Raw genomic sequence first — 25,098 nt, forward strand, 5'->3', positions numbered from 1 at the left:
CGCAGAGGAGCGTACATCGGCGCGATGTAATATCCTAGCAAACCTGGCGCACGGTAGAGCTCGAGCTCCTCCACTTCCCTTAAACACGCTTAAACCGGCGAGCACGTTACGTACTGCATAAACGTAACATCGCGTTACTAATACATGAATTTCCCCTATAGGGGAATCGTGCGAACCCGAAAATTCTGATTACAGTCGGGCTCTGCGGTTCCATCGAAGTTTGATTAAGCGCTCCCGCCGCGTCGAAAAAGATCGCGCCTCCATCATGAACGGTTTCGTTTAATCCGAAATTGAACGCCTCTTCCGCCGCGAATATCGAACCGCCCGGAGTTATCGTTCGCGATGTACGGGCGCGAGCGATTATTATGATTGAGAAGATAATTTCGCTTTTATCCGACGGGATACGGTCGGCCGTCGCTTAAACGCTAAACGAAATTCGAGGATTATACGCGACACGCGTCCGAAAATAGGGTTCCCTTCACGACGCGCGCTATCAACGTGGAAACGCCTCGGTTCCTCGCGCGACTCTGTATTTATTCGTCTGACCCTTTCTCGCCTCGAGGGAGAAATTTTTCAAGGGGTCGGCCCGTCGAGCCCCGGGCGTAGTAGCGCGTTTTCTTGCTTGCAGTTTTCCATCGACTGACCCGCGTATATACACACACGGCCGCTCGAGGCACTCGGTCCTCGCACAACGACGTCGTATTGTCCCGGGAAGAGTACGAGAAGCCGATACGAGGGTGCGGGCGTCGGTATACTTGGACGAAATTTCGCAAATGCGCGCGTCGTCATCGACCCTGTGTGCACGTGAGCGAGTGCCGTCTCTCGTTACGTTGCGTCGCACACCCGGGACGTCGAAGGAACGTACGGCTGATTTCATCTATCCGAGTTTGCCGAACTGATTGCCGCTATTCAAGCCGGCGCGCGAATTGATGGCGACTAACGCGAATTTGCCCCTTGCAGGTGCCAATTACAGGTCCATTATCAAAGTCGCGGGTCGCGCAACCGCCCCCGCTGCCGATCTCGATTTGCTTAACGACCTCATGATCTACACGCATCCCCACCGTACCCGCATCTCCGCAAAAAGTGATAATAGCGGACTCGCTTTTACATATAACCTCGCTTCAATTCTGAGATCGAGATAAAAAAAAGTGCCAGCGGCGTGTGAACTTTTAATCTTGTCTCGTTATTCCCAGCAAAGGAATTCTATTTGTTACTCTGTATCTCCGAGTTGAAATCTTGCGGTTTGACTTGGAAGAAATTCCATCAAACTTGAAGTATAATAAATATCGTATGGTACATATGTATATGATACATCTCATACGTATATACCATATGATGTATGATAAATATAGTATTCACATATTATTATTTTATTTTTTTTAAAGAGATTATAGTTAAATTTTTGGGATTTAAAAGAGAAGGGTGAAAAGGCAGGAACTATAAGTACAGTCGGTCAGGGGACGGTTGTAACAGTTTTTTTGTTTACATGTTTCAGAACGACGAAGCGAACTTATGATTTATGAACATAAGCAATAGTCAGACAGCTGTCAAAATAACATGTGCACATGTAATTTTTACATATACATATCTAATTTTGACATCTGTCTGGCCATTTATTGCGTACATATATCGTGAATCACAGGTTCGCTTCGTATTTTTTGTGTGGTCTGAAGTATATAAGAAAGAAAAACGATTGCAACTGTCCTGTAACTGACCGTACAAAGGAAATGGATGTGAAAAGAAGGCGTTAGCAAGTTCAAATCGGAACTTGCAACTTAAAAAACATTATTAGAAACACAAGGTAACATTGACAAGACACATAATATAAACTCTGAATTTCGACTCAGGTATCAAATGAAATACTTGGCTCTTTGTATCGAGCAAATTCGACGCTGTAAAAATATATAGAGTAATAATCATTCACCATGAACCGAAGACCAGCGTCGTAGGATAGCGTCGTAGACCGTCTCCGTGGATCAGTATCGTAAAACGGCGTCATAGACCATCGTCGTGGACCAACGTCATGCATCGGCGTCGTAGATCATCCTGGTAGACGGGCGTCGGTCGGCTTTCTCGATCAGCGTCTGTCCCGTCACGTTAATCCTTCGACGTTTCTTCACTTCTTTCGATTCTCACACAATGCACTTACGATACACTCGCGTTTCGCGGTCACACTCGCGAAAATACACTCGAAACGAACGAGATAATACAAAACTGCGACAACACGTTCTTTCAACGGACGGAGTGTTCGAACGATATCTCAGTAATGGCGGCCCAATGAAATTGGCCGTGGAGTAAAGTAGCGCGCATCGCGCGACACGTCCGACGCGTGAATACAGCGTTTATCCGACTGTGATCTTCGAGAGATGACGTATCCGCGCAAGATACGTACGCACCAATAAGAGCCCTGTAATCGCTATCCCTTTTTCGTTCGTTCTACGGAACTTGTCGCGTCGTGTTATGTTGTCCCTCGAAAGTCAACGTAAGATGTTATTACCGTCGAATTAATTGCGACGTCGAAACTCTCACGACGGCATATATTCTTGTTGCAGGGAACCTGTTCGTGATAATGGCTATCGTGTTAGAACGCAATTTGCAGTCCGTGGCGAATTACTTGATCGTCAGTTTGGCCGTCGCAGATCTTATGGTCGCCTGCCTTGTAATGCCTTTCGGAGCTCTTTATGAGGTACGTAAGTCGCCGATTGTATCAAGAAACGCGAATTATTACTGTACGATCTGTCAATACCGTGAACCGATGGATGAAACTGCGACAAAGTCGTGGAAAAGATCGTACATTTCGCAGCACCTTACGTACACGTCCATACGAACCCGCGCCATCTTGGGAAAAGAACGATTCATGCCCTCGTCGATGCACTGTCGATAAATCGAAGGTGGCGTTGCAAGCGTGAGACAGATTGGTGTTTATTACACCGTGACACCGGCGCGTATTCGCGGGAAATCAGATGTCGCACAGACGGAAGTGCGCGCGAGTTTTGCGCGCCTTTGTGTCCTTTTCACAACAAGTGCAGTTAATCGTGAGAGGTATTTATCGTGCAAACGCGAAACAAAAAGCTGTTATCTCTCCTGTCTCCTGAAGAGAATTGCACTACTATTTCCAGCTGCTCGATTCTCCGGTTTCCCGCAAGCGGAAAATAGTATTATTGTCCAGCAGGTTGTGAGGTTAGATTTACGACGGTACGTACTCTTATTTGCGTTTGCGACAGCGACTGTGATTGTCAAATTGAGTGTCAAAGGCAACGTTATACTCGGATTTGCCGATAACTATCACTCGAACGTACTATTTCATGTCGTCGGAATCGCGAAAAACCAGAATTCGATAGAAGAGATACGATATCTGTTACGAGTAGAAATAGTCCGAACGATAAGTCCGATAAACGCTTTAGAAACGTAGAAAGATTTACTAAGTAATTTGCCGAACGTAAAATCACGCGGCCACGCGTACGCTCTAAGCGCTCGTCCGCCACACGCTATCCTGAGCGAATGAACGCGACGACGAGTCCGTCCTGATCTTGCGACATGACATAGTCTATTTTCTTGTGTAAAAACGATGTCAACACATCTTCCGAGAAGTCAAGGAATGTCGTGTCGAACATAGGAGCGTCTCAACGATACAAAATCCTCAGTGCATCATAATTAAAATATTAAATTAAGTTTTAATTTTTAGGAACGTACATTACATAAACAGTTAATAAAAGGAAAAACGAATTGACATGATTATAATCTGAATTAACGCTAAATTAACTGTAAAATATATATATATATTTCTCCCATAAATGTATTGTAGTTAAATGGAGAAGAAGATTTATATTCATGTAATAATATAAAATTGTTGACTTCAATTTCGTCAAATTAATGAAAATTTCGCAAAATTTTCTGCTTAAATAATAATAATAATAAAGATAATATATACGTCCAAATAATAAATCTAATTTTTGGAAACAAATGGAAATTTATACTTGACGTTTTACTGAATGTGAAATCGCATGACTACGTTGCTTTCAAAATGTACAAACGTTATGCGGCAACATTAACGTATATAATTATAATAAAATGTTAAATTGATTAATGTTAATGTTAAATTAATTAATTTGTAAAAGCATGTTCTCCATAAACGATTAATTAATTAATTTGTAAAAGCATGTACTCCATAAAATATTTGACCGGTAAAAGAAAAAATGAGTTGATATGATTATATTCCGAATGAACATGAATATATATATCTTCTCGAAACAATGAATTGTCGAAAAATTAAAGAGGATATTTATATTAATATAAAATTTAGGATCGTCGATTTAAGTTATTCCGAGAAAATAAAGGTCCCGCGATATTTCCAAACTCAATAATAAACTTAATCTTTTAGAAACGAGGAAAAATTATTTGTCGATTTATCGAACGCAAAATTGCATGACCATATTGTTCTAAAAGTCCGAATGTTACGCGGAATAATAATTATTATAATATGTCAAATTAAATTAATTTATAAAAACACATTATTATTCTATAAATAAATGCGATAATAAAAGGAAGCATAAATCAGGCTATATTGAAATATGAATGGCTATACTGAATTACCACGACAACTGTTAAATATTTTTATCTCTATAAAAAAATGTTATCTCTTTGATAAAACGCATTGTATCTAAATGAAAGAAAAACATTTATGAAAGAAAAACATTTATGTTAATATGAAACGTAATGCAGGATCGTCTCGACGTAAGTTTCGCAGAGGAAATAAAAATTTAGTGGGATTTTCGACAGACGAGTCGAGTCATTCTCTTCGCGCGTAGAGCGTCGTTCTCCTTTCTCGAGCATCTTTCGCGTTGCACTCTCATTGTTAGACTTTACTCCACGTTCCGTTACAGTCATTCACGGATTTATAACGCCCGTAAGAAGCCGCAGCGGTACGCGAGTTCCTGGCCATTTTTACCGCGGCTTTATGTTGACATTCGCGCCGGGTGGAAACTGCGTTCGCCTTTCGCCGAGGAATCGACGTTTAAACGCTAAATTCCCGGCCGAGAAAGTTTGCTAATTATGCATCTTACGTTGACGACAGCGGAAAATCCCAACGAAAACCGGCCGTGCGCAGTACATCAGCCGCAACGATTTATCGCGCTCCGCGAATTTTCACGTGGAATTCCAGTCGCGTGCGTGCTCCCGCGAAAAGTTACGAAAAGTACGCGGACCAACGGCGAAAAGTCTAACAATGATTTATACAAGTGCGGGAAACTTAATTCACGGGAATTTCGGGGTGAAATTTATATAATCGGCAACGCGTGACGATCACGACGAGACAATTTGCGGCGTAACGCGATTCATCGTGTATGTGACGCGTCGCATAAATATTCAACGTGCACGTTTTAGAATTCCACGTGGAAAATTTATGCGGGACTTTAATGTATACTTTGTCGTCGGCTTTAGAATTTTATCTCGGTCGTGGTATTTCGCGATGAGACGTATAAAACGAGAAAACGAAAATGTCACGATCTTAATAATATACCGATAGTGTCGTAATGTCACGATCGCAATCTGCAACCTTTGTAAAAGCCAGACCGGAGTTTTCTACATCCCGGGATATCTCTTTCCGTGTACCCAGTGCAAACGGCGGAAGCGACGGGGGGAACATTGTTACATGCATACATATTCAACAATTAAGAACATAAGTACACAAAGATAACGAGCGTTATGTACATACGAACGATTAGCTTTTGATTCTAGCGCACGTTCGCAAGCCGGCCCGCATATTTATACTTAATAAGTCCTAGTAAATAATCAGGAACTGCAACACGGTAATGGGAATAGCATCGGCGCTAATTATCGAGGCGCTTTGTCACGGTTTTGCGACGTTATCCAATTAACGAGAACCTCATCGGGTATTGCCGTGAGGGGTAAATACGCGGAGTGTATTGTACCGCGCATATTGTTATTCATTTTTAACGCGCCCGCTTTCGATTCGCGTATCATGTGAACGTTGAAATTACAAAAGCGAAAATTCGTGCCGTAGAGACCAAGGGCTCGATTTTTGAATTATTCGTATATGTAACTTGCGAGTGATATCCAATAAGTGTACTGTTTTTGCGAAATAACTTTATGCTCATTGGATATCATTCGCAAGTTACGTGCACGAATAGTTACGAATGATTCAGAAATCGAACCTTAATGTAACAGATACATTTTTTCTAAGTAATTATATACAGATATTGATACTGAAAGGGGAACTTTTTCATTCATCTGTGGAAAGAAACCAAAAATACTGCGGAAAAATTAAGAAAACCCGGATTTATTCCAAACTTTTAAAACTATAATCTGTATCTTACATTTATTACATTTCCCTTTCAGTATTTGTATTTATATCAAGTTACCTTAAATAATGTATCTGTTACAACATTGGTAAAGACGATTATCAGTTCACGCTTGACTCGAAGAAAAAGTAGGAGGATTTCGTGAGGAAGCTCGCCCTTTCTCATATGGGACAAGTCTAATTTAATTACACGCATTAGCAGTCGTCACCGACACTTTTTCTTCTTCCCTTCTCCTTCTATCCTCGCTAGTTCTTTCTCTCCTCCGCAAAATCTTTCTGTCGACATATATCCTTATTTAGATCCCCCGTTTTCTTAACGCAGCCTCTCACGTCCCGCCAGCTTCCCCTATATGTATCCCATCTCAGCACTTTTTCCACCTCATACCACTTTTTCTTCATATTATATTTCCGCACTCCCGCTATATCTCTCTCGCTGGCGCACCTGGGTTTCCTCCTTCTCGCTTTTCATGGGCGTTTTCAGCGCGGGACGGCTCTCGCTCGCTTCTCTTTCTCTCTTTTCGTCTCTTGCATCCTTTGGCCTCCTCCTTTTTAAGCCTGTCTTCCCTCCGTTGTCGATATCTCCCACGCGTTACCGCTTAATGGTGCAATTCTATTTCGACCGCCATTCAAGCGGCGGCAGACGCATTAGCGATTTTTACCATCGGGTATACTAAATCGCGGGGTGAGAATCGCGCTCGTCCATCGCCTTAACGGACACATAGAAATTTATACGTCTGCCGTTTGATCGCAGCTCGCAGCACCGAATATTTGATGGATGTCCGCTTTACAACCGCCTGTTTCACCCGGGCGTTTATCGGCGGACACCAGGAGCGCCTCACGCGAACGACTTCATTAACCGCGCGTGCACACGCGACTCGCTCGATTAAACCTTCTAAGATGCGCGACGATAGGAGGAGGGTTTGTCGAGAAACACCCAGCGACTCTCGTATACCGTTGTTTTTAATAATTGATCGCATCGATTTCTGTTATAAAACGATAGGGAGACGTGTGAAAAACGGGGCGCAGCTCTCGTGTCTTCCTTCTCGTTGCTTCGATCCTTATTTGCGACCTGAAGAAATTACCGTGTCGAATTACGTGCAATCGTTAGCGATGTATAGCCTAAATTACCACTCCTTATTCTGTTTCTTTAAATATTTTCTTTAATTTGCGTATGCCTTGATTGGAACATACATACCGATTCAAGTTGTATGGAAAAAAATGAATACACAGAAAAAAATAATCTTAAATCAAGAATGGATATATGAACAAAACATAAATACTGGCGGGGCCAGTTCAAAAAATTTATATAGGCATAGATAATATATATTAATCTCTAGAACGCGTAATTAATAATTTTACACATGACAGACGCAGAGAGTGCTTATGCTCGGCCGTCTAAATTTTGCTGCAATATTTCAAGAACACACCTCGTTTGCATGGTTAACAACTCGTAACTCGAGTGCTTGATTTTGCAAAAGAACAGGGGAAAATCGTTCGAACGGACGATGCGCGGCCGATTGTAGCACCTTCTATCTCTTATCTCGAATCACTCTCGAGCGAGTCCCGAGAATCTAGTTGAAGCCGTTTTTCCCATCGAAGCCCGCGCAATCGGCGTTACTTTTGAGAAGCGCTTATATTTTCCGCGAAATAGACGCGACTTATCAACTTCCGGAACATTCTGATCTCAAAGTATAAAGGAACGGATGTCTATGGTGAGGGTGTCGGCGCGCTGAAAGGAGGACAAAGGACGATTGGCTTTCGACGATAGATTCCAATACCATGAATGGACTTTTAAGCAGGCATGCATCAGTCCCTCCTCCGCTCTCGCCAACTTCTACAACATCACTCTTACCAACTCCCTGTTCTCTCTCCCTCCCTCTCTCTCACTCTCTCTACCTCATGGCATCCCTCGCATCGTCCTTCGACCACCGCTCGGCTCGGATGTTTTCCCTTTCGACCTCGATCCGTATTTTCTCGCGCTACTCCCTTGCTACTCCGCGCGCGCGGAGATCGTCGCGCCAAACTATGTGCAATCCTTAACATATTAATCAGCTAAGCAACCCCTGTCTCAACGCGGATAAAAATAAATTTTATTTACTCGACAATTTGACGTTTCACATCACTGTACGCTTACTACACGCAAGGACTACTTCTGTATATTTTCCTGAGGATATCGTATCGATTACCAAACGGATTGATACTTCGAGAGGAATTACGTAAATAATAGATATATCGTCTCGATGAAGAAGTAACAAGCGAAATTAAGCGCGTAAAGGAAAGAAATTGCTTAATTTTTGTGCAGACTTTCCTCCCTCGAGAAAATCGTTAATTGAACTTTGTCGTTTATTAATTATGTAATAATTACCAACTTCGAAAGAAAGAGACAATTGAGTTGTGAATTTTTAAATAATATACTCATATTACTTTCACGACCGTATAAATGAAAGAAGAGAAAATAACATCCTAGGGATGCGCAATATAAGAATATTTTATATCGATACATATAGTTAATAAAAATATCGATCCAACACAAATATCAAATATATTGATATTAGTGATATCGATATTGTTCATATTTCTATTATTGGCTGCATTCCAATTAAATATATATATTATTTACATATTATGTTTATTTTATAAAATAATACAAAAGTTACACTAACCAACCTTCCGCAGAGAGTTTAAAAATAGCATCTATTTTAAATATCAAAATATTAAAATAAAATTTCACCTGTTATACAGTTTCTATTTTTGGTGCTGATATTTCCAATTCATGGAAATAATCGTTCACTCGGAAAGAAGGTAAAGGTCGTAATTATATTTAAATATTTTAATGCGATTTTAATTCAAATTGTATATTTATTAGTCAATATTTCCTGTGTGCAGGATTCATTAGGGCTTTTTCCCCAGAATTTAAGCAATGAGAATAAAAGAAACTAACTTCAAGCTTAGTCAACTTTGCTCTGATTAGTCAAATTTCAATCTCAATTTCAGTCTCAATCCTAATCCGTAGTCTGATACGTGTGGGAAATTCGATATTCCTATTCAAATATCAATGCATATCGAAAGATGAAATATCGATAACGGAGCCCCAAAGTATCGATATTCGAAATATCAATTCTGTATCGCCCATCTCTAAGCTCAGTCTCGATGCATCTGTACTGCGTATTCCGTGGCATTTCGGCGCGAGACGCGCGATTACACGTGCATCGATCTCACGCCATCCGCGTTAGACACACTCCATAATAGATAATTCTGTTTATTACAGATAAAGTCGGGATGGTCACTCGGCCCGGTACTCTGCGACATATGGACCAGCAGCGACGTTCTATGTTGCACAGCCTCGATATTGCATCTGGTGGCTATCGCGGTCGACAGATATTGGGCAGTCACCGATATCAATTATATACAGGTTAATTAACGCCGTTGCGGTTATTGAGAGGAAGTAGGAGATCGTCCGGAACGATGAAGTCGTTGACGTCGCGCCCGGTCGACAAAAATGGGGAAAGAATCGGGCGTGCGGGTGCCGGACGCGCGAGCTGGCGCACTACATGTCGCGCCGTAGATCTCTTTGAATAATAGCCGGAAGACCGGCGTGACGCGCGGGAAAATACTGTTTTATCAATCCGAAAATGGCTCACGTGGAATCCGAATGGAACCTCGGCGGCGCGCGAAACACTCGCGCGTTTCCGGACTCTCACGGCCGTGCGACAATTTTTCCGCGACTCCGCTTGAACGTCACGCTGTCGTTACGCTCGGAACATTTCCCCGCGACTCCTTCGACAGAACGAGAGAAAAAAGCGATACATACTCTCTCTCTCTCTCTCTCTCTCTATTTGTGAAAATGTTTTCCCTTTACATCTTTTTCTCTTGTTTCTTTTTGAAATAATCTTCGCCGTGCTTCCGGTCTTGTTTCTCTCAGTTTGAAGCCAAACGAAAATTATTCGTTCCGTGCATCGAGGGTAAAGTTCAACAATTCTTGCACGAAATTCAATTCTCCATGACGCGTCTCGATACTCGTACGTGGATCGGACACTTTTACTGCGGAATAAAGTCATGAAATTACTTGTCAATTTTCGTCGAAAATTGCGTGGCGGCGAATTTGCCCCTTCCTTTCTGCAGAGGGCACGCGCACCGGTGTAACGAGAATTACGGGGAACGCCGCTCATGAAGTATGAAAAAGGATAAGACCGTAAAGCGAAACGGTCAGAACTTCCCATCCGTAAATATAGTCTGACCAGAGATGAGACGAGGATGTAATACGTCCTGCCCTTCCTCCCCCTACGAATGGTTCAAAGTTTGTTAGAAATTAACTTAGAGCCGCCTCGATAAACTCGCGATTCGGCCGACGGTATGTCGAACTTAATGGCTAGCTTTGCATCTCCTAACTGACAGAAAGAGCCGCATACGTTCCCTCGGATAACGGGTCGATTACATTATAAATAATCGAGCGGACGAGAGAAATTAATGAGTCATGCGAACCCGCCGAGGAGAGATCCGCAGATAGAGCAGGCATCGCAATTTCCTCGAACGCGGACGGTCTTGGATCTCGAAGGAAAAAAGAACAGCCGGGTTTACGAGCGCATCTAATTAAAAGTTTAATTTTCTGATACAAGACTGTGTTCTTAATAATGCGCGCGCTCGCCTCGTAAAATTTATCGGGAGCAGTAAAATGCCATCCGACGACGACGTCGGCCACCGTCCTGGCCGTATAAATGTAACTTCGTACGATTTATTATAAATTCGAGATATGACTGTAACGTTATGCGCGAGGACTCGTAACAAGATAAGATATTATTACGTCGCGCGCTGCATCGCGACGCGAATGTACACGTGCGAGAAACGGGATAAAAATTTCATTGAGCGAGCAGTTGGAGGACGTTCGACGATAATGACAGCTGTAACGCGACGGAGAAGGGAAACGATCGTCTTAAGCGGTGAGTCGGCGGTAACGTCGTTAAAGCCGGCCTTTTCCATTTTAAGGCGAGGAATCCGAGAAGAATCGGCATCCTGATCGGCACTGTGTGGGTAGTGTCCTTAGGAATCTCATTAGCGCCCCAGTTCGGATGGAAGGATCCTGATTATTTGGACCGCATAACCGAAGGGACGTGTCTTATAACGCAGGATACTGCATATCAGGTGAACGCTTTCGCGGCAATTGAGAGAGAGCGAGATTCGAAATGCACGGTTATTCACGACTGGAAATTGCACTTGCGGACTCGCGACGGAATTGCTTGGAATTCGGCTGCTCGGGAAAACGTTGACGATCCCGAGCAGCCGAATTTTGAATCAGTCTAAAGTACATAGTAGTCGTAAAGTCGAGTCGTAATCGAATCCACGTCTCTCCTGTCGCTGTAAAAGAACTGTCATTGTTGTATAGTGTTTTCAGGAGTCTCTTAAATTTGTATCAATATCTGAAAATAATGAAAAAATCATGAAAAAATCACAAAGTAATCTGCGTTGCATTTAAAAGTTTCACAGTAATTCAGACCCTGGATCAAAAGCTATTCTACTTTATGGAGGTTATAAGGTAAAATGAGTTTGATAAGAGTTGATAAAAGTTCAATGAAACTTGCATTACGTATACATTGGGATATTATCTAACTGCTAACATGCAATTAGAAAAAGATTGACAAATTCAGATATTTTGCTATCAGAGTTGTTATACACATTGTTTTTATATGTAAAATTAGCATTTTTTTCATTTCTATCTTTAATATTTTTTAAACTAAAAATAAGATTTTGAGGAAAAATGATTGTAATATTAGACTTAATATGCAGACATTATACACAAGATTCAGGATTATTGACCATTTTATTTTAAAAATACCGCAGTGTAAAATTCATAATTTACATTAATATTCGAAATACGTATACATATACATATTTCAATACTTATATACCTCTTTCTATTTGTGCATCTCTATTAGATCAACTGATGCATAAATATAACATTAATAAGAAAAATAAAAATAACAAATAATATTTTTGTATTTGTAATATTGTGTATATGTCTACCTCAATATGTGGATATATATCTTCGTTTTAAATTAACATTTATTATTCAGATAGAGAAATAAATGTATAGTAACGTAATCTTTCTTGATAAATACTAAATTTATAAACGGCTCCCTTGCACCATTGAAAATACGGCATTGAGTAATACATGCATCATAATGGACAATATATCTTTAACAGAAGCGACGGACAATATATCTTTAACAGAGGGGACAGCCGAAACTCTTCTACGTTCGTATGAATGTTTTATTCGACAGCAAATCTTATTAATGCCCGCGCTTCGTTTCGATATGAATAATCCGACTTCCGAGACTATTTCATTCTGGTGTTAACTTTGGCCTGTTTTACTTTCGACCTTTTGAATAATGAACTGGAAACGCAAAAAGTCTTTATAAAGACGAACATTTTTCTCTCATATTTCCCTCTGCAAAATCTGCTACGCGGCAGATTCGGTGAATCGAGGGCATCATTCTGAAGGAGCGTAAATTACCTTACAGATCTTCGCGACTTGCGCGACGTTTTATGTTCCGCTTTTCGTCATCTTAATCCTATACTGGAGGATATTTCAAGCGGCGCGGAGCAGAATCAGAAGGAGACCCGGCACCATCCTTCAGCCTCCGCGTGAACGAAGGGGCATCCTCAGGCTCGTCACGAGAAGGTTGTGGTTTCTTTGTTCCTTGGTTCTTACCTCGCAAGGCCGGGCTCTTTTCCTTCCGCTCCCATTCAACTCTCTCTCTCTCTCTCTCTTTCTCTCTCCCTTTCTCTCGAAATTATACCTTCGAACAATAATCGAACGTACCACCGTTCATAGTTGCAATAAATTCGAAGGGCGCGAGAAGCGACAACGCGTTAAGCCACTTAGAATAAAGCTCGCAACGCGGCGGACTACTGAGAAATGACGTAAATCGTTCATGAGATTTAGCCCTCTTCTTTATAACCGTCTCGGACGCGCGCGAGATTCTTTTACACGTTATCACGTAATTTAGCACGTAAATAAATATTCTTGGCGCGCGGTATTTTATCTCAAGTGGCTTAGCATGCTGTTGCTCCGTGTGTTTTTATCTCAATGGATATAGTGCAGGTCTTCGCTGCGAGAACTAAGGTATGAATTTACCCGTTGATCGTTCTGCCGCAAGAAAGATCTTGGCTACTTAATAATTGCATACCTTCTCTCTCTCTCTCTCTCTCTCTCTCTTTCTCTTTCTATCTACCTCTATCTATCTATCTATCTATCTATCTATCTATCTATCTATCTATCTTTGTCTCGTCTCTGAAATAAATAACGCTTGATATTATAAGAATATAGATCTGCCGCAAATTGTTCTTTTCTTTCTGATTAAATCACGACGAGTGTTCAACTGTCCGCTTAATGTTGTCTCAACGCTGTTAGAATTATTATTATCCGTTTTAGAATAAGTCTGATTGATCTCGCATTTCTCCGCATTTCTGTACTGTCTCTACGATCTCGTTATTAAAAAGTCATTTCCGCAATCGCGTCAAGTGCTATTATTCGAATGCATTCTGTCAACTTGCTCATGTTCCTGTCACCTCTCTAATTTATCTATCTAAACTGTCATCCTTACTATTAGATCGGTCTATAGTTTCATGCGTATTTATTGTGCATGTTTTCTCATGATTAATTCCCGACGAATTTATGACGTTGTATTACACATCGCCTATTAAAATAATAGTATAAAATAAGTTTCTTTAGGAATTCGTTAAAACTTGCATTATATATAGATTTAAATATCACCTAATTATTGGTGCAATTAGAAAACGATTGACCATACATATTTCTTGAGAGATTAATGTCCTATTTTTAATTTCTATTTTTAATTCCTCCCAAAACACATTTAGGGTTATAATGAAAATCTTCTGTGATATTAAAGATTGATATGCAGATATTATACACAAATTTCAGAATTATTGACCATTTTGTTTTGAAAATGCAGCAGTGTAAAATTTATAACTTGTAGTAATATTTTAAATACACACATATATATATATATGCACATATTTAAACACTTATTATATCTCTTTCTATTATCATTATGTACATCTCTATTAGATCAACTGCTAATATAGCACTAATAACAGAAATAAAAAATAATATTTTCGTATTTGTAATATTGTGTTTACGTGTCTAACTCAACTTCGTTTCGAATTATTATTTAGGTACTAAAATAAATGTGTAGGAAGACAATTTTGCTTGACGAATTTTAAATTTATGAATGACCTTGATGCGCCACTGAAAATATGGCACTCGGCGCTGCTACGACTTTAAGGAGGGAAAAAATTGTCCTGCGTTCCCCTCGCTTTTCAAAATCCCTTAGAAATATGCACGAACATATAGACCGTGACCTAACGTCATTATTTCTTCCCTCTTGTAATTGCTTCCTGTCGCTAATTTGACGTACCTTCCGCTAGAAATACCATACTTATTTATCAAGAAATGAATATACGACGTATATACGACATATCCGTGTCTTCATCCAATGTCGCTCTCCCACGAGGTATCTTTTTGACGACTTTTCATAAAGTTTCCTGGTATCGTTCCAACCGCGCCATCACTCCCGCGCTAACGAGCCAACGGGGTGACATTCACCCTCTTATCCTCTCTTTGTCTTTTGACCAACGTAATTCTGATTTATCTGGCGTAGGCCGCGGGAGGAGTCGACGGCGTTCACCATAACGAGATCTACGCCGGACCACTCCTCCATATCGCCGGAAAAGTCGTCGTCGTACAACGGGGCGAACGTGACCCCGTCGGCGACGGTGACTCCGACGGCGGTGTCCACGACAACGACCACGACGACGCTGACGAATCCGACCAGCACCAGCCAACAACAGCAAGTGGTCTCGACGAAGCGCACCCGCGAGACGATCGAGTCGAAGCGCGAGAGGAAGGCGGCGAAGACCCTGGCGATCATCACCGGCGCTTTCGTCGCCTGCTGGCTGCCCTTCTTCCTGGTGGCGCTGCTGCAGGCTGTATGCCAGACCTGCAAGCCGCCCAATCTTGTGTCCAGTGTGTTCCTGTGGCTCGGATACTTCAACAGCACCCTCAACCCCGTGATTTACACTGTGTTCTCACCGGAATTCAGGCAGGCATTCAAAAGGATGCTGTGCGGTGGTACGCGGGGACTTCGCTGACAGTGGATTTAATTCCTTTGCCGTGCGGCAAATATGCTACGAGATGCGTGAAACTTGAAAACGTACATATATATATATATATATAAACGTATGTACATACATATATATATATAAACGTACATACATATATACATATATGCCACGCACACACGCTCACTATCAACATTTTCTTCGACCTGCATACTCGAGTCTGGAAGTTTCGAGCGGATACGTGCGTATCTAGATGCGACGTCGAGACCAATTATCGACATCTTTTTACATTAGGTTTTGCTTTAACACTTTCTCGGAACATCTTTACAGAAGTCCGACGGATACCTTATTTCTTAATACATTTAGCAATCTCATTTGACTGAAAGATGAGAGAGATATAGAATTATAACTCTTCGTTGTTTCGACGATATACGATATTTTTATTAATTTCAAAATGTATTTTTCTCAACACATCTTCGCAACCTAGATCGATTCTGTCAGCATCTAGATACGTCGGGCGCTATCCAACGCGACACTGTTTCTTCCCTTTATAGCTATTCGCGAGATAACCGAGCCGTGCATCATTACTTTCATAGACACTTCTAACGAGTGAAAACTGACAGCTCATTCCCGTAAGCGATAGATGAAGTTAACTGGAGTTTCTGTCGCGCGATGGCCGCCGAGTATACTCGGTGTTAACCGACGGTGGTGGAGATGCGATCCTGCGTAGAATATTTTTGTGAAATGCTTCCTTTGAGCGCCGGAGTATCAAACGAACGGCAGTGGCGTAACATTACTCACGATTCTGTTCGAACGAGCGTAAACGGAAAAGTGTGAGAAGACGAGTACCGAGATCCACAAATCTAATTTGTCAGAATGAAAGTCGAAGCGTAAACCGGTCGACGCATCGTACAGACTGACGAGAGAATTCGCTCAAAGAATATATGTTTAAGGTATGACTATGGATGTTTTTTTTTTTTTCAGTTACGATGTAAAGATAAATAAGCGAAGAAGCATACGAATGGCCACGTGCCGCGGATGTTTGACTCGCAATCTGTTATGCACTTACAAAAATAAAAAGAATGAACGGGAGGGGGGGATGTATCGGGAATTGGAAAATCGGGAAAGGTGAAGTCAAGATATATATATCCGCTTGTAAATTTACTTTTCGAAGATCTTCTAACGCTTCATTTGAATGAAAAGAGACTTGGCTCTTTGGCGAGTACGAATCGTTCAAATATTGAAAATTGCGAATTGGATGTCTAAGGCACTTCGATCGTACGTACGATACACGCTTAACGCGTCTAAACAAATCGAAGTCAGACAGTGAGATAAATCTCGCGTTTCGCCATCCGATGTAGGTTCTTCAAAGCATACCCTGAGGGTAGTGAGAAATCGCGAGGAGGCTTCCGGCAACATGTAACTGCACGGTATTGCGTATTGCTGGCGATAATGCTTAGCGATCGTATACTTCCGAGCGATATCGTTAAAATAGCTGTGTATTAAAGCAAAACAACTTTTCAATCTTGGCTCGTCTTCAAAATACATACGTAATGACGTCTAAGTATACGTTAAAGTTTACGTGGACGTGGATGTGGATATTAACGAAAAACATGACGGAGCGAATACGTTACGAGTAACTGCGACATAATGGACTCTTCTTTCGAATCCGTCGCGATCTGTATAAAACTCCCACTTCCAAGTAAACAAAAAAAAAGCGCAAGCTCACGATCGACTCACGCTAGGTACACCTTACGCTTTATAACTTGGTTCGAAGTTAAAAGTACGGAGAATTTCCCAAGTGTTAACGGGTTCTCGCCTTATGAAGATTTGCTTACGCGACTTTTTTCACACGGAGTTTTTTAATAAAGATTATATAAAGTGTGTCTCCAATGAGCGACAGAATTGAGTAGAAAGGTTCGTGATTTTCCGCGTATGGATAAGTGCGTGTTTGCTTTGTGTATTTGTGTGTATGTACATGCGCATGCGTGCGTGTGTGTGTGTGTGTGTGACGTGTGTAGCATGTGATTTTAAGATTTATTTTCACGAACGCGTGGATATCGCACGCAAATAATTGATGTGAAATGATAATACCGGTGCGTAGTATAAACGACGAAGCGCGTGACGCTACGTCGCCATGAAACGTCGCGATTTAAGCTCATATCGTACATATAACTAGAATCAAAAGAATAAAGTGACCGGGCCTGCAGCCAATCGTCGTCATCTCGCGTAAATTATCTCTATTTAAAGTGGAAATACTACCTGGTACTCTCGAAGATATAATTTTAGCCTTGCCATTCAATTCTGCGTCTTCTAGCGAACGTAAGCCTTCGAATTTACGTAGTAACGTCCTGTAATATTACTGCGTAATACATACTGTAATATATGAATATGTAAAAAATATGATAAAAGATATGACGTTTAATTTACAGAGCAACGACTGATCGAGATATATATAATATATATAAATATATAAATATATAAATAAATATCTATGTTCGCGCGAGCGCACACGCGTATTACTTAACGAATAGGAATTGAAAAGTGTGGCTCTTTTCGTTCGTGACGTCTATACTTCCAAAACGCCGGACGCAAGTGCACGTGCATTTCGTTTCATTTCTACGTCTACTTACGAAGCCGCTGGGCTCTCGCTCTACTTAGAAGTAAGCATAGCTCTAGATTAATCATAATAATGTATTAGGCTGATTGTGATAAACGGCGACAATAGCTTCCTTTTTGTCAGAAATGATGAGACTCCATCTGCCTCCCGTCTGATCGCTTTTCGAACAAGAAGCAACATATCATGTGCTTTAAGGAATTATATCGAAAAGATATTTGCAAACTCGCACCGCATATTTTTTTTTTTCCTCGGTACGGTGAAATAATTTTCTCTAATTGTTACCATATGCCAGGTAGAATTCACGGGAATGCAAAATAATATCGTTCGAAAAATTGGAAAGAAAGATAAGCGATATGGTACGATGGAATTGCGCAACATTCCTTGGCAAGTGTCAATATTAACGTAAGGATCAGTTAATTCGATTTAATTGACTCGCGGGTGAACTCTCGTCACTTCTGACGACATTGTTGCTGAAATAATGACGGCAATATCGGATACGCTTGCGCTATCTAATTATGACAGTGGTCGTCGTTCTACTCATACGACATGACTAATAAAATATAACATTTTGTTCACACGCGTTCATTTTTTTACGTGAATCTGTGAAGAAGCGGAAGCGACGAAATATAGTTTGCTTTGATTGCATTCACGGCGATTTCCAAGCGAACCCTTGACTCTGATAGACTCTCCAAATCGAGAGACGGTAAAGAATTCATCGTGTCGATGTCTATCGCGAGCGCTGAATCTGTGAGTCGTATAAATAAATGTCGACGTCCGACCGAGTACACAGTTAAAAATTCCAATTAATGAAACACGAACGTTGCCCGATGACTAATGCAAGAAAATCGATATAGCGTAATTCGGACACTGATTAGACACGATTGTTAGACTCTACATTGACCCATTAATAATATCTCGTTGGAGTGTCGGGAGACCGATCGAAAACGATTTGTCCTTGTCTAACGACGACGCGAAATAAACCTCGGCGATATACCTTGCGAAATGTTCGGTAGATAACGCTAGGTTGATCATTTAATGCTTGCTGTAAATCAACGAGCAGTCGTATTAACGATCGCGTAGTAACACATCTTCCCGCATCATGTAAGCGCAATTGTACAGGTGGACGCTGATAACATAATCAGGAGTGCGTCGAAGAGAAATAGAGATAGAGATAGAATGTTTGCCAAGGAGAAGTTACATCGAGAAGCAGATGGTGATTGGCGAAATGGAGATATACGGCGAGTTAAATCATGAGACGGCGCAACAATCCAGTCGATAAATCCGTTGACATAAATGACAGGTATGTTTGCTCGCGAGTCTCTTACGAAAGTCTTTCGGGTAATGGGAGGGCAAGCTGAAGGGAAAGAAAGGAAAGCAACGAGGGGTAGAGAACAAGCGAAGGGGGATGTGTATTTTACAACGATGCTCCGTGCGTATCAGAGTGTACACATACACATATACATATCTTCGAGGTCATAAAGTGAAATAAATGACGGAAAAGTTTGAGGAAATTTGCTTGAATCGTCTGTGTGCTTCGTGAATTTTCAACATCTCTCTTTTCCTCTCTTTCTCTCTCTCTTTCACTTCCCCCTCCCCCTCCTTCTCCCTCGTCACTCCCGTGGCTCACCCGGAATTGTGGGTGCGCAAGTAACGCCGTCTCTTTCTCTCTCTCCCGTTTTCCACTCATAGTCGCACTCCGTTAACACCATTTGTCATCTGACTTTTCCGATTACCATCTATCACCGGCAACCCCCCTCCCCCCCTCCGCGTATATACAAGAGACATCCAAAAGACACGATATAAAAAAAGGACCCCTTATGAAAAACGTCCGAGGGAACGTCCTGAAAAATTAGGAGGCGTATTTCACGTTCGCGACTAAATGTAGACATCCTGCGTGGCTCGACGTGTGACATCGTCTCTCCTCCCCGCTGTCGAAGGGATAAAACTCTCTCTCTCTCGCGCGCGCGCGCTCGTCGATCGCAGAAGGTGCGATCGTATTTAGCGCTAAACTGCGGACTGCGGGTGAACCGGAAGATCCGGGACTTCCCCTGGACGTTTTTACGAGCACCACGAGATTCCTGGTGGTCGCGGTGGCCGCGCTTGATATACGTTTACCGTGAGGGAAAAACGATATATTACGTGTGGGCTGCAGTGGAGGGATGCGCCAAAATCGTCACGCGCGAGACGTGTTTGACGAAGCCGAATGCAATCGATATTCCGCATTTTCGCTACGATATTCCACGAGATCGTTTATGTATTACGAGTTAATAGCGCCGCGTTGCGACACCGAGATTGCCATGGAACATCCGCTAACGCAATTATAAAGCACCAAATTACGAGCGGCGGCGTACAACTAGTATTTCACCCTGTCCCGCCGCATACCAGTCCGAGCACGTACTGCAACTAAAACCGAGAAATGCATTCCTCTGGATATTAATGTGGCCCATTTACTTATCGCGTAGCGTCGCTCGTCTTATCGTGTACAGACCGCGCCAGACTCGGACGGCGTTTCACGGAGCGGGTTGTTCTCTTCGCGCTAAGCAACGGAATCGATTCCGCAAAAGTAACGAACGAGGGAAGGAATCCTGCAACGATTTTATATGCGATCATCGTGGGGCGCTACTTGCACGGGATAAAAAATCCAATCAATTTAGACTCGGCTCGATTGATTGTATCGAACCGTGCCGAACGAGTTGAAGCACCGTCGAAATGCAAGGAACATTTCGCGAGTGAAGAACGGCGCGATCGCAGCGAGAAGTAATTCCAGGAGTTCGAATGTTTATCTCCGTTTTATTAGAGCTACGAGATAGGATTACCTAAATGCGGACTATGTGTGTTTGCGAAGAAGCCGTGGATCTATGCATTACTAACAACGATGCACTTTCTTCTTCTCTACCTAAGAACCTTTCAGAAAGTTGTACGCCGAGTATGATACTTTGAGAATCTGCAAAGTAGATAGCACACTTAAGCTTCCTCGAATTGTCGTGCTAAAATATTTTCATCTTCAACTCCGTCTAATTTCGAGTATACTAACGCTCGTGAAGGAGTCGTTGGTTAAAGTCACTAAGTAACCGCTCGACATCTTGAAGGGCTTAGAGGCGCGCATCATTATTATTGCGAGATCTTTCATTACTCGAACTCGCAATCTTGTCCAGTCCATCTCGTAAACAGCATTGCAAACTTCAACGCTCTACAAGAAATTAATTAAAATCATGATTAATGATAACTTATTATATTTCCGGTTGATAACTCTTCTACGCGATGTCGTCTCGAAAACATTTTAGTTATTGAAAATCATCACTAAATAAATTCATCCAGTGCAGTACAGATGATCAATTAAGAAATATTATTAAACTATTTTTTTTCTCTTGGAAAATAAGATAAAATTCCATAGATGATGAATGGAGAAATATTAAAGGAAAATGTGACATCAGTATATTGGGCCTTGAACCTCGAATTTTAAACATGTCACTACAACAGTTGTCACGTACTTATAGATTAGGCTACTCTGAACAAAAAAGTCCTTTACCATTTTGCAAATAACACACAAATTTTTTGAGTTATTATTTAAAGAAGCCTCTATATGTGGTCATTTTCAATAATTAATAATTCGAAATTTTGCATGTTGTTTAAAAATAGTAGAGGATTTTCTTGTTCACTTCAATCCGCTCTACTCCTTTACAAAACTTATGATACTCTGAGACATCCTTGATTGTATGTATTCATGTGACAATACGCACAAATTTAAAAAAAAATGTAGAAGTATATATAATTAAATGCTAAAACGTATCTTAAAAACGTTCCGAAGTGTTCGGAAGTAAAAAGGCGTAATAATAAATGCCAGTTAGCATATTAACATCATTATATAACGGCGAGCTACTAAATAAATGATTTCATAAAAAATCACTAGAATTCGTCATCTAATAGCGGGGATTAAGGAGTGCCATAATACCTATAAGGGCCATAATATCACCTTCTCCTCTATTAGATATATTATTAAACTATTACTAGTAATACTACCTTTTATCTTTCTTGAGAAAATAAATATAACGAATTACTGGTGAAACATCGATTCAGAAAACGCTAGAAGAAATAACGGATAATCTCTACCTTCAGCATCACCTCGTTCCCGTACCAGCAATAAAGAAATAACTGCATCAGCATCGAAGCCAGGTAAGAAAAAATATGTGCGAAACGAAACGTGAGTAGTGACTCCATGTTGGATATCCTATAGACGCTCATGCAGAGAACAAGTAAGCTCAAAGAGAATTGGGCGAACATCATCAGCGTGAAGACAGCATTAACCGTGTACGCCAATCTGCGGGTTTCGTGGACATTCTGTTACTGTTTCTATAAATTACTTCTGCACAAAGCGTGCAGAAGTGCACGCGTGATTGAGCAAATGGGAGATAAATAGAAACAAGTAAAAATGAATTTCCACAATTTTCCCAAAGGGACACTGTAAGACGGATAATTACTGAATTTTATTTCTAACAATTCGTTCGCCGGCAAGTACTCACTTGTACACATAGAGATGATGTTGTATCAAATCGCGAATAATTAGTCTTTCACGGGCCCTCAAATCTTGTTCTGATACGCTCTTCTTCTCAGCTTCCATTAGCAACGCCGGCAATATATGAGCGCGATGACACAGAATCTCGTATTGAGCGCAGACTTGGATCATCATGCCGGCGATCAGGGTTTCGTGCGCGACGCTGCAATTGGCGCACAGACATAAAGCCACCGACTGATAGATTAATATGGGCAGGAAAGCGGCCAATGACGAGAGATCAAAGGGCGCCCATTTATACACCGGCAAGGTGCGTGTCTTCAGGAGCGGGTAGAACTGCGCGAAGGTCGCCATAAACGTGCAAAACTCGTTCAGGACCTCGCAAGCGATCGTGACCTGTCTGGAGAATTTGAATTAACCGAAATACGCTTACGGGGAGGCTCGGTAAATTTATTTCTTGTTTCTCATCGATCGTTTATTGCTCATTGATGTTTATCTTAGAATGAATGATTAAATTTAAAATGAATTATTGATAGCTTATTTAACGAACGCGAGTGACATTTTAATGAAAACAGAAAGAACTGTCATCGCATTTATTAGTCTACGTTTGAGTTACCCAAGTGCACTGATGAAATGTCAATATCACAAAAATCTCTTTCTCCATGTCCATATCACAAAAATCTCTAATTATTGAGAAATTATTAATTTCGATTTTATATGGGATTATTGCATTTTTCTCTTTTTTATTCGCAGAATGCGAGTCGAATATTTTAATAAAACAAAAAGAGGGCGAGACCAACACGGTAAATTTTTTAATAACGTAAGAGAGAAAAAGAAATAAGGAAAGAGGAGATTGATCTTAGAAATGAACAGTGTTACTTTAAATTTGGCACTTCCAACTTCGCTCGATGCACAAATGTACCTCGCATTTCGATCGAACTTCTCCTGGATCGACTCTTCGTTAGCGTCCCGGGGTATGCAGTTCTTCTTCAGCAGCATCTCGCCCAGACCGATGATCCGCCGGCGCCGTATGAAGAGGTGCAAGAGCTTGATGGATACGCCGAAGATCGAGAGGAACAGATATAACTTGTCCAGGAATTCTTGCAGGCTGTGCGACAGGAAGGTATCCACCAGCCCGTAGACCGCGAACGACTGCAGCAGCGTGAACATGAAGCTGGCGTAAACGTTGTACATCCAATACTTGATCGAGTTCGCCGACCAATACACCGGTCGCCAACAGCCGGTATAGGTGAATAAAGCAAATGACATCGGAAGTATGTGCATCTTCCTGCTGGCCTGTCGCAGCTAGTTATGTCTCGATCACCGTCGTCGCGATAATTTGCATAATATTCCTCCTCGGAAATTTCTCTCGAAGATGTTACATCCGGAGTAATTGTATCGTGCTCCCCTGTTATCGACGGTCTCTACGCGCTGTGTGCCGTTATTATTGTTGCTACAAATAATATAATTCCCTCGAGAGACGGGGCATTTCAAGAAAATAAAATGCCACGCCAAACAGGAGGTCTTGCAAAGAGAATACGACCCGAGAGCGATACCGATAGCGACAACTCCGCGACGCGTTTTTCTTTCGAATACCCTTTTCTTTTCCCGTGTGTATATATTTCTTTTTTATTATCTTCTATTGTGTGTCTTCCTCAGCATTATTAAAAAACTTCCTCGTTTCAATGATAGAGACGTATCATTAATGTTCGCGGACACTACGTCCTCCCGTATTATACATGATCAATACTCCGGCCATAATACACGCAGTCGAACGAAATTATTCATCTACAAAATAGCTCCAGCGGCATTATCGCGTAATTATTCGCAGCAATTAAGAATGGTATTATTAAAAATAGTTAAGCAAGTTATAAGACTAAGCAGGAAAAAGAAAAGAGCGTCGAAACCATGTATGAACATAATCTACTACGTAATTTCTACAATACAATTACTGCACCTCGGATCGCCCTTTCATTACATCTCTTACTTTTCGAATGGAAAAGTCGTCCTGCAAAGCTGCAAATTGTAAAATACTTAAAAGTGAATCAGGAAGTGGAAGCAATCTGGACACGGGACGACGCACAATGGGACCGAAGCTATCAAAATCAAACAGAAAGTAAGAAAAAAAATGAAATCTCAAAAAAAGCATATTGATTCTGGTAAAAGCTGACCAAAATGATCTATATATAGAATTTCACAAGGAATTGTTGAAGAGAGAACTACCTGTACTTTATCTTCACGTACATTCATGACTAAATCCTAGCCACCTAGGCAATTTTTTTGTAACGTCGACGTAGATTTGTAACAAAATTTATTTTAAATGTGAACCTAATCTATCTTCCAATATGAGCAAATACAGTCATAGTCTTAAATGCACCTTCAGATGCTACGTAACCAATGAAATGAGCCATACAGAATCCAGTGATGCATTGTTGAGGGAATGTCCTACCTCCACATTCGATCAACGCCGACACTAACTTATGCATAACATATCCATGTAGCCAAGCAAAG

At 41.3% G+C, this 25,098-nt stretch overlaps 2 protein-coding genes across 3 annotated transcripts in view; one reads left to right on the plus strand and one right to left on the minus strand.

The window, feature by feature from the left end:
* Positions 1–18,652, plus strand: part of LOC106750036 (5-hydroxytryptamine receptor 2A-like) — a 137,032-nt gene extending 118,380 nt beyond the window's left edge. For both annotated transcript variants that reach the window (XM_014630071.1, XM_014630072.1), the window contains 5 exons: positions 2,553–2,686; positions 9,588–9,731; positions 11,303–11,458; positions 12,835–12,995; positions 14,998–18,652. In XM_014630071.1, the coding sequence (XP_014485557.1) occupies positions 2,553–2,686; positions 9,588–9,731; positions 11,303–11,458; positions 12,835–12,995; positions 14,998–15,487 (1,085 nt within the window). In that variant the 3' untranslated portion in view covers positions 15,488–18,652. The remainder of the gene's footprint in view (positions 1–2,552; positions 2,687–9,587; positions 9,732–11,302; positions 11,459–12,834; positions 12,996–14,997) is intronic.
* A 2,321-nt stretch (positions 18,653–20,973) lies between these two features.
* Positions 20,974–23,871, minus strand: LOC106750006 (odorant receptor 94b-like). The gene is made up of 6 exons (XM_014630008.1): positions 23,510–23,871; positions 23,204–23,270; positions 22,598–22,983; positions 22,188–22,395; positions 21,112–21,267; positions 20,974–21,021 (listed from the first exon to the last, which is right to left on the minus strand). Exons 1-6 carry the CDS (start codon positions 23,869–23,871, stop codon positions 20,974–20,976), a joined length of 1,227 nt encoding a protein of 408 aa, XP_014485494.1.
* Between the last annotated feature and the right edge of the window lie 1,227 nt (positions 23,872–25,098).

This window comes from Dinoponera quadriceps, unplaced genomic scaffold (genome assembly GCF_001313825.1).
Source record: "Dinoponera quadriceps isolate SergipeBrazil2010 unplaced genomic scaffold, ASM131382v1 scaffold4444, whole genome shotgun sequence".
Classification (NCBI taxonomy): Eukaryota; Metazoa; Arthropoda; class Insecta; order Hymenoptera; family Formicidae; genus Dinoponera; species Dinoponera quadriceps.

Bases quoted from the DNA above. Each gene is read 5' to 3' on its own strand.
- LOC106750006 (XM_014630008.1), bottom strand. From the start codon at position 23,871: ATGCACATACTTCCGATGTCATTTGCTTTATTCACCTATACCGGCTGT. The intron at 23,271-23,509 runs GTACATTTGTGC...CTCAATAATTAG, and splicing joins AAGTTCGATCGAAATGCGAG to AGATTTTTGTGATATGGACA. The intron at 21,022-21,111 runs GTTAGTATACTC...TCTACTTTGCAG, and splicing joins CCAACGACTCCTTCACGAGC to ATTCTCAAAGTATCATACTC.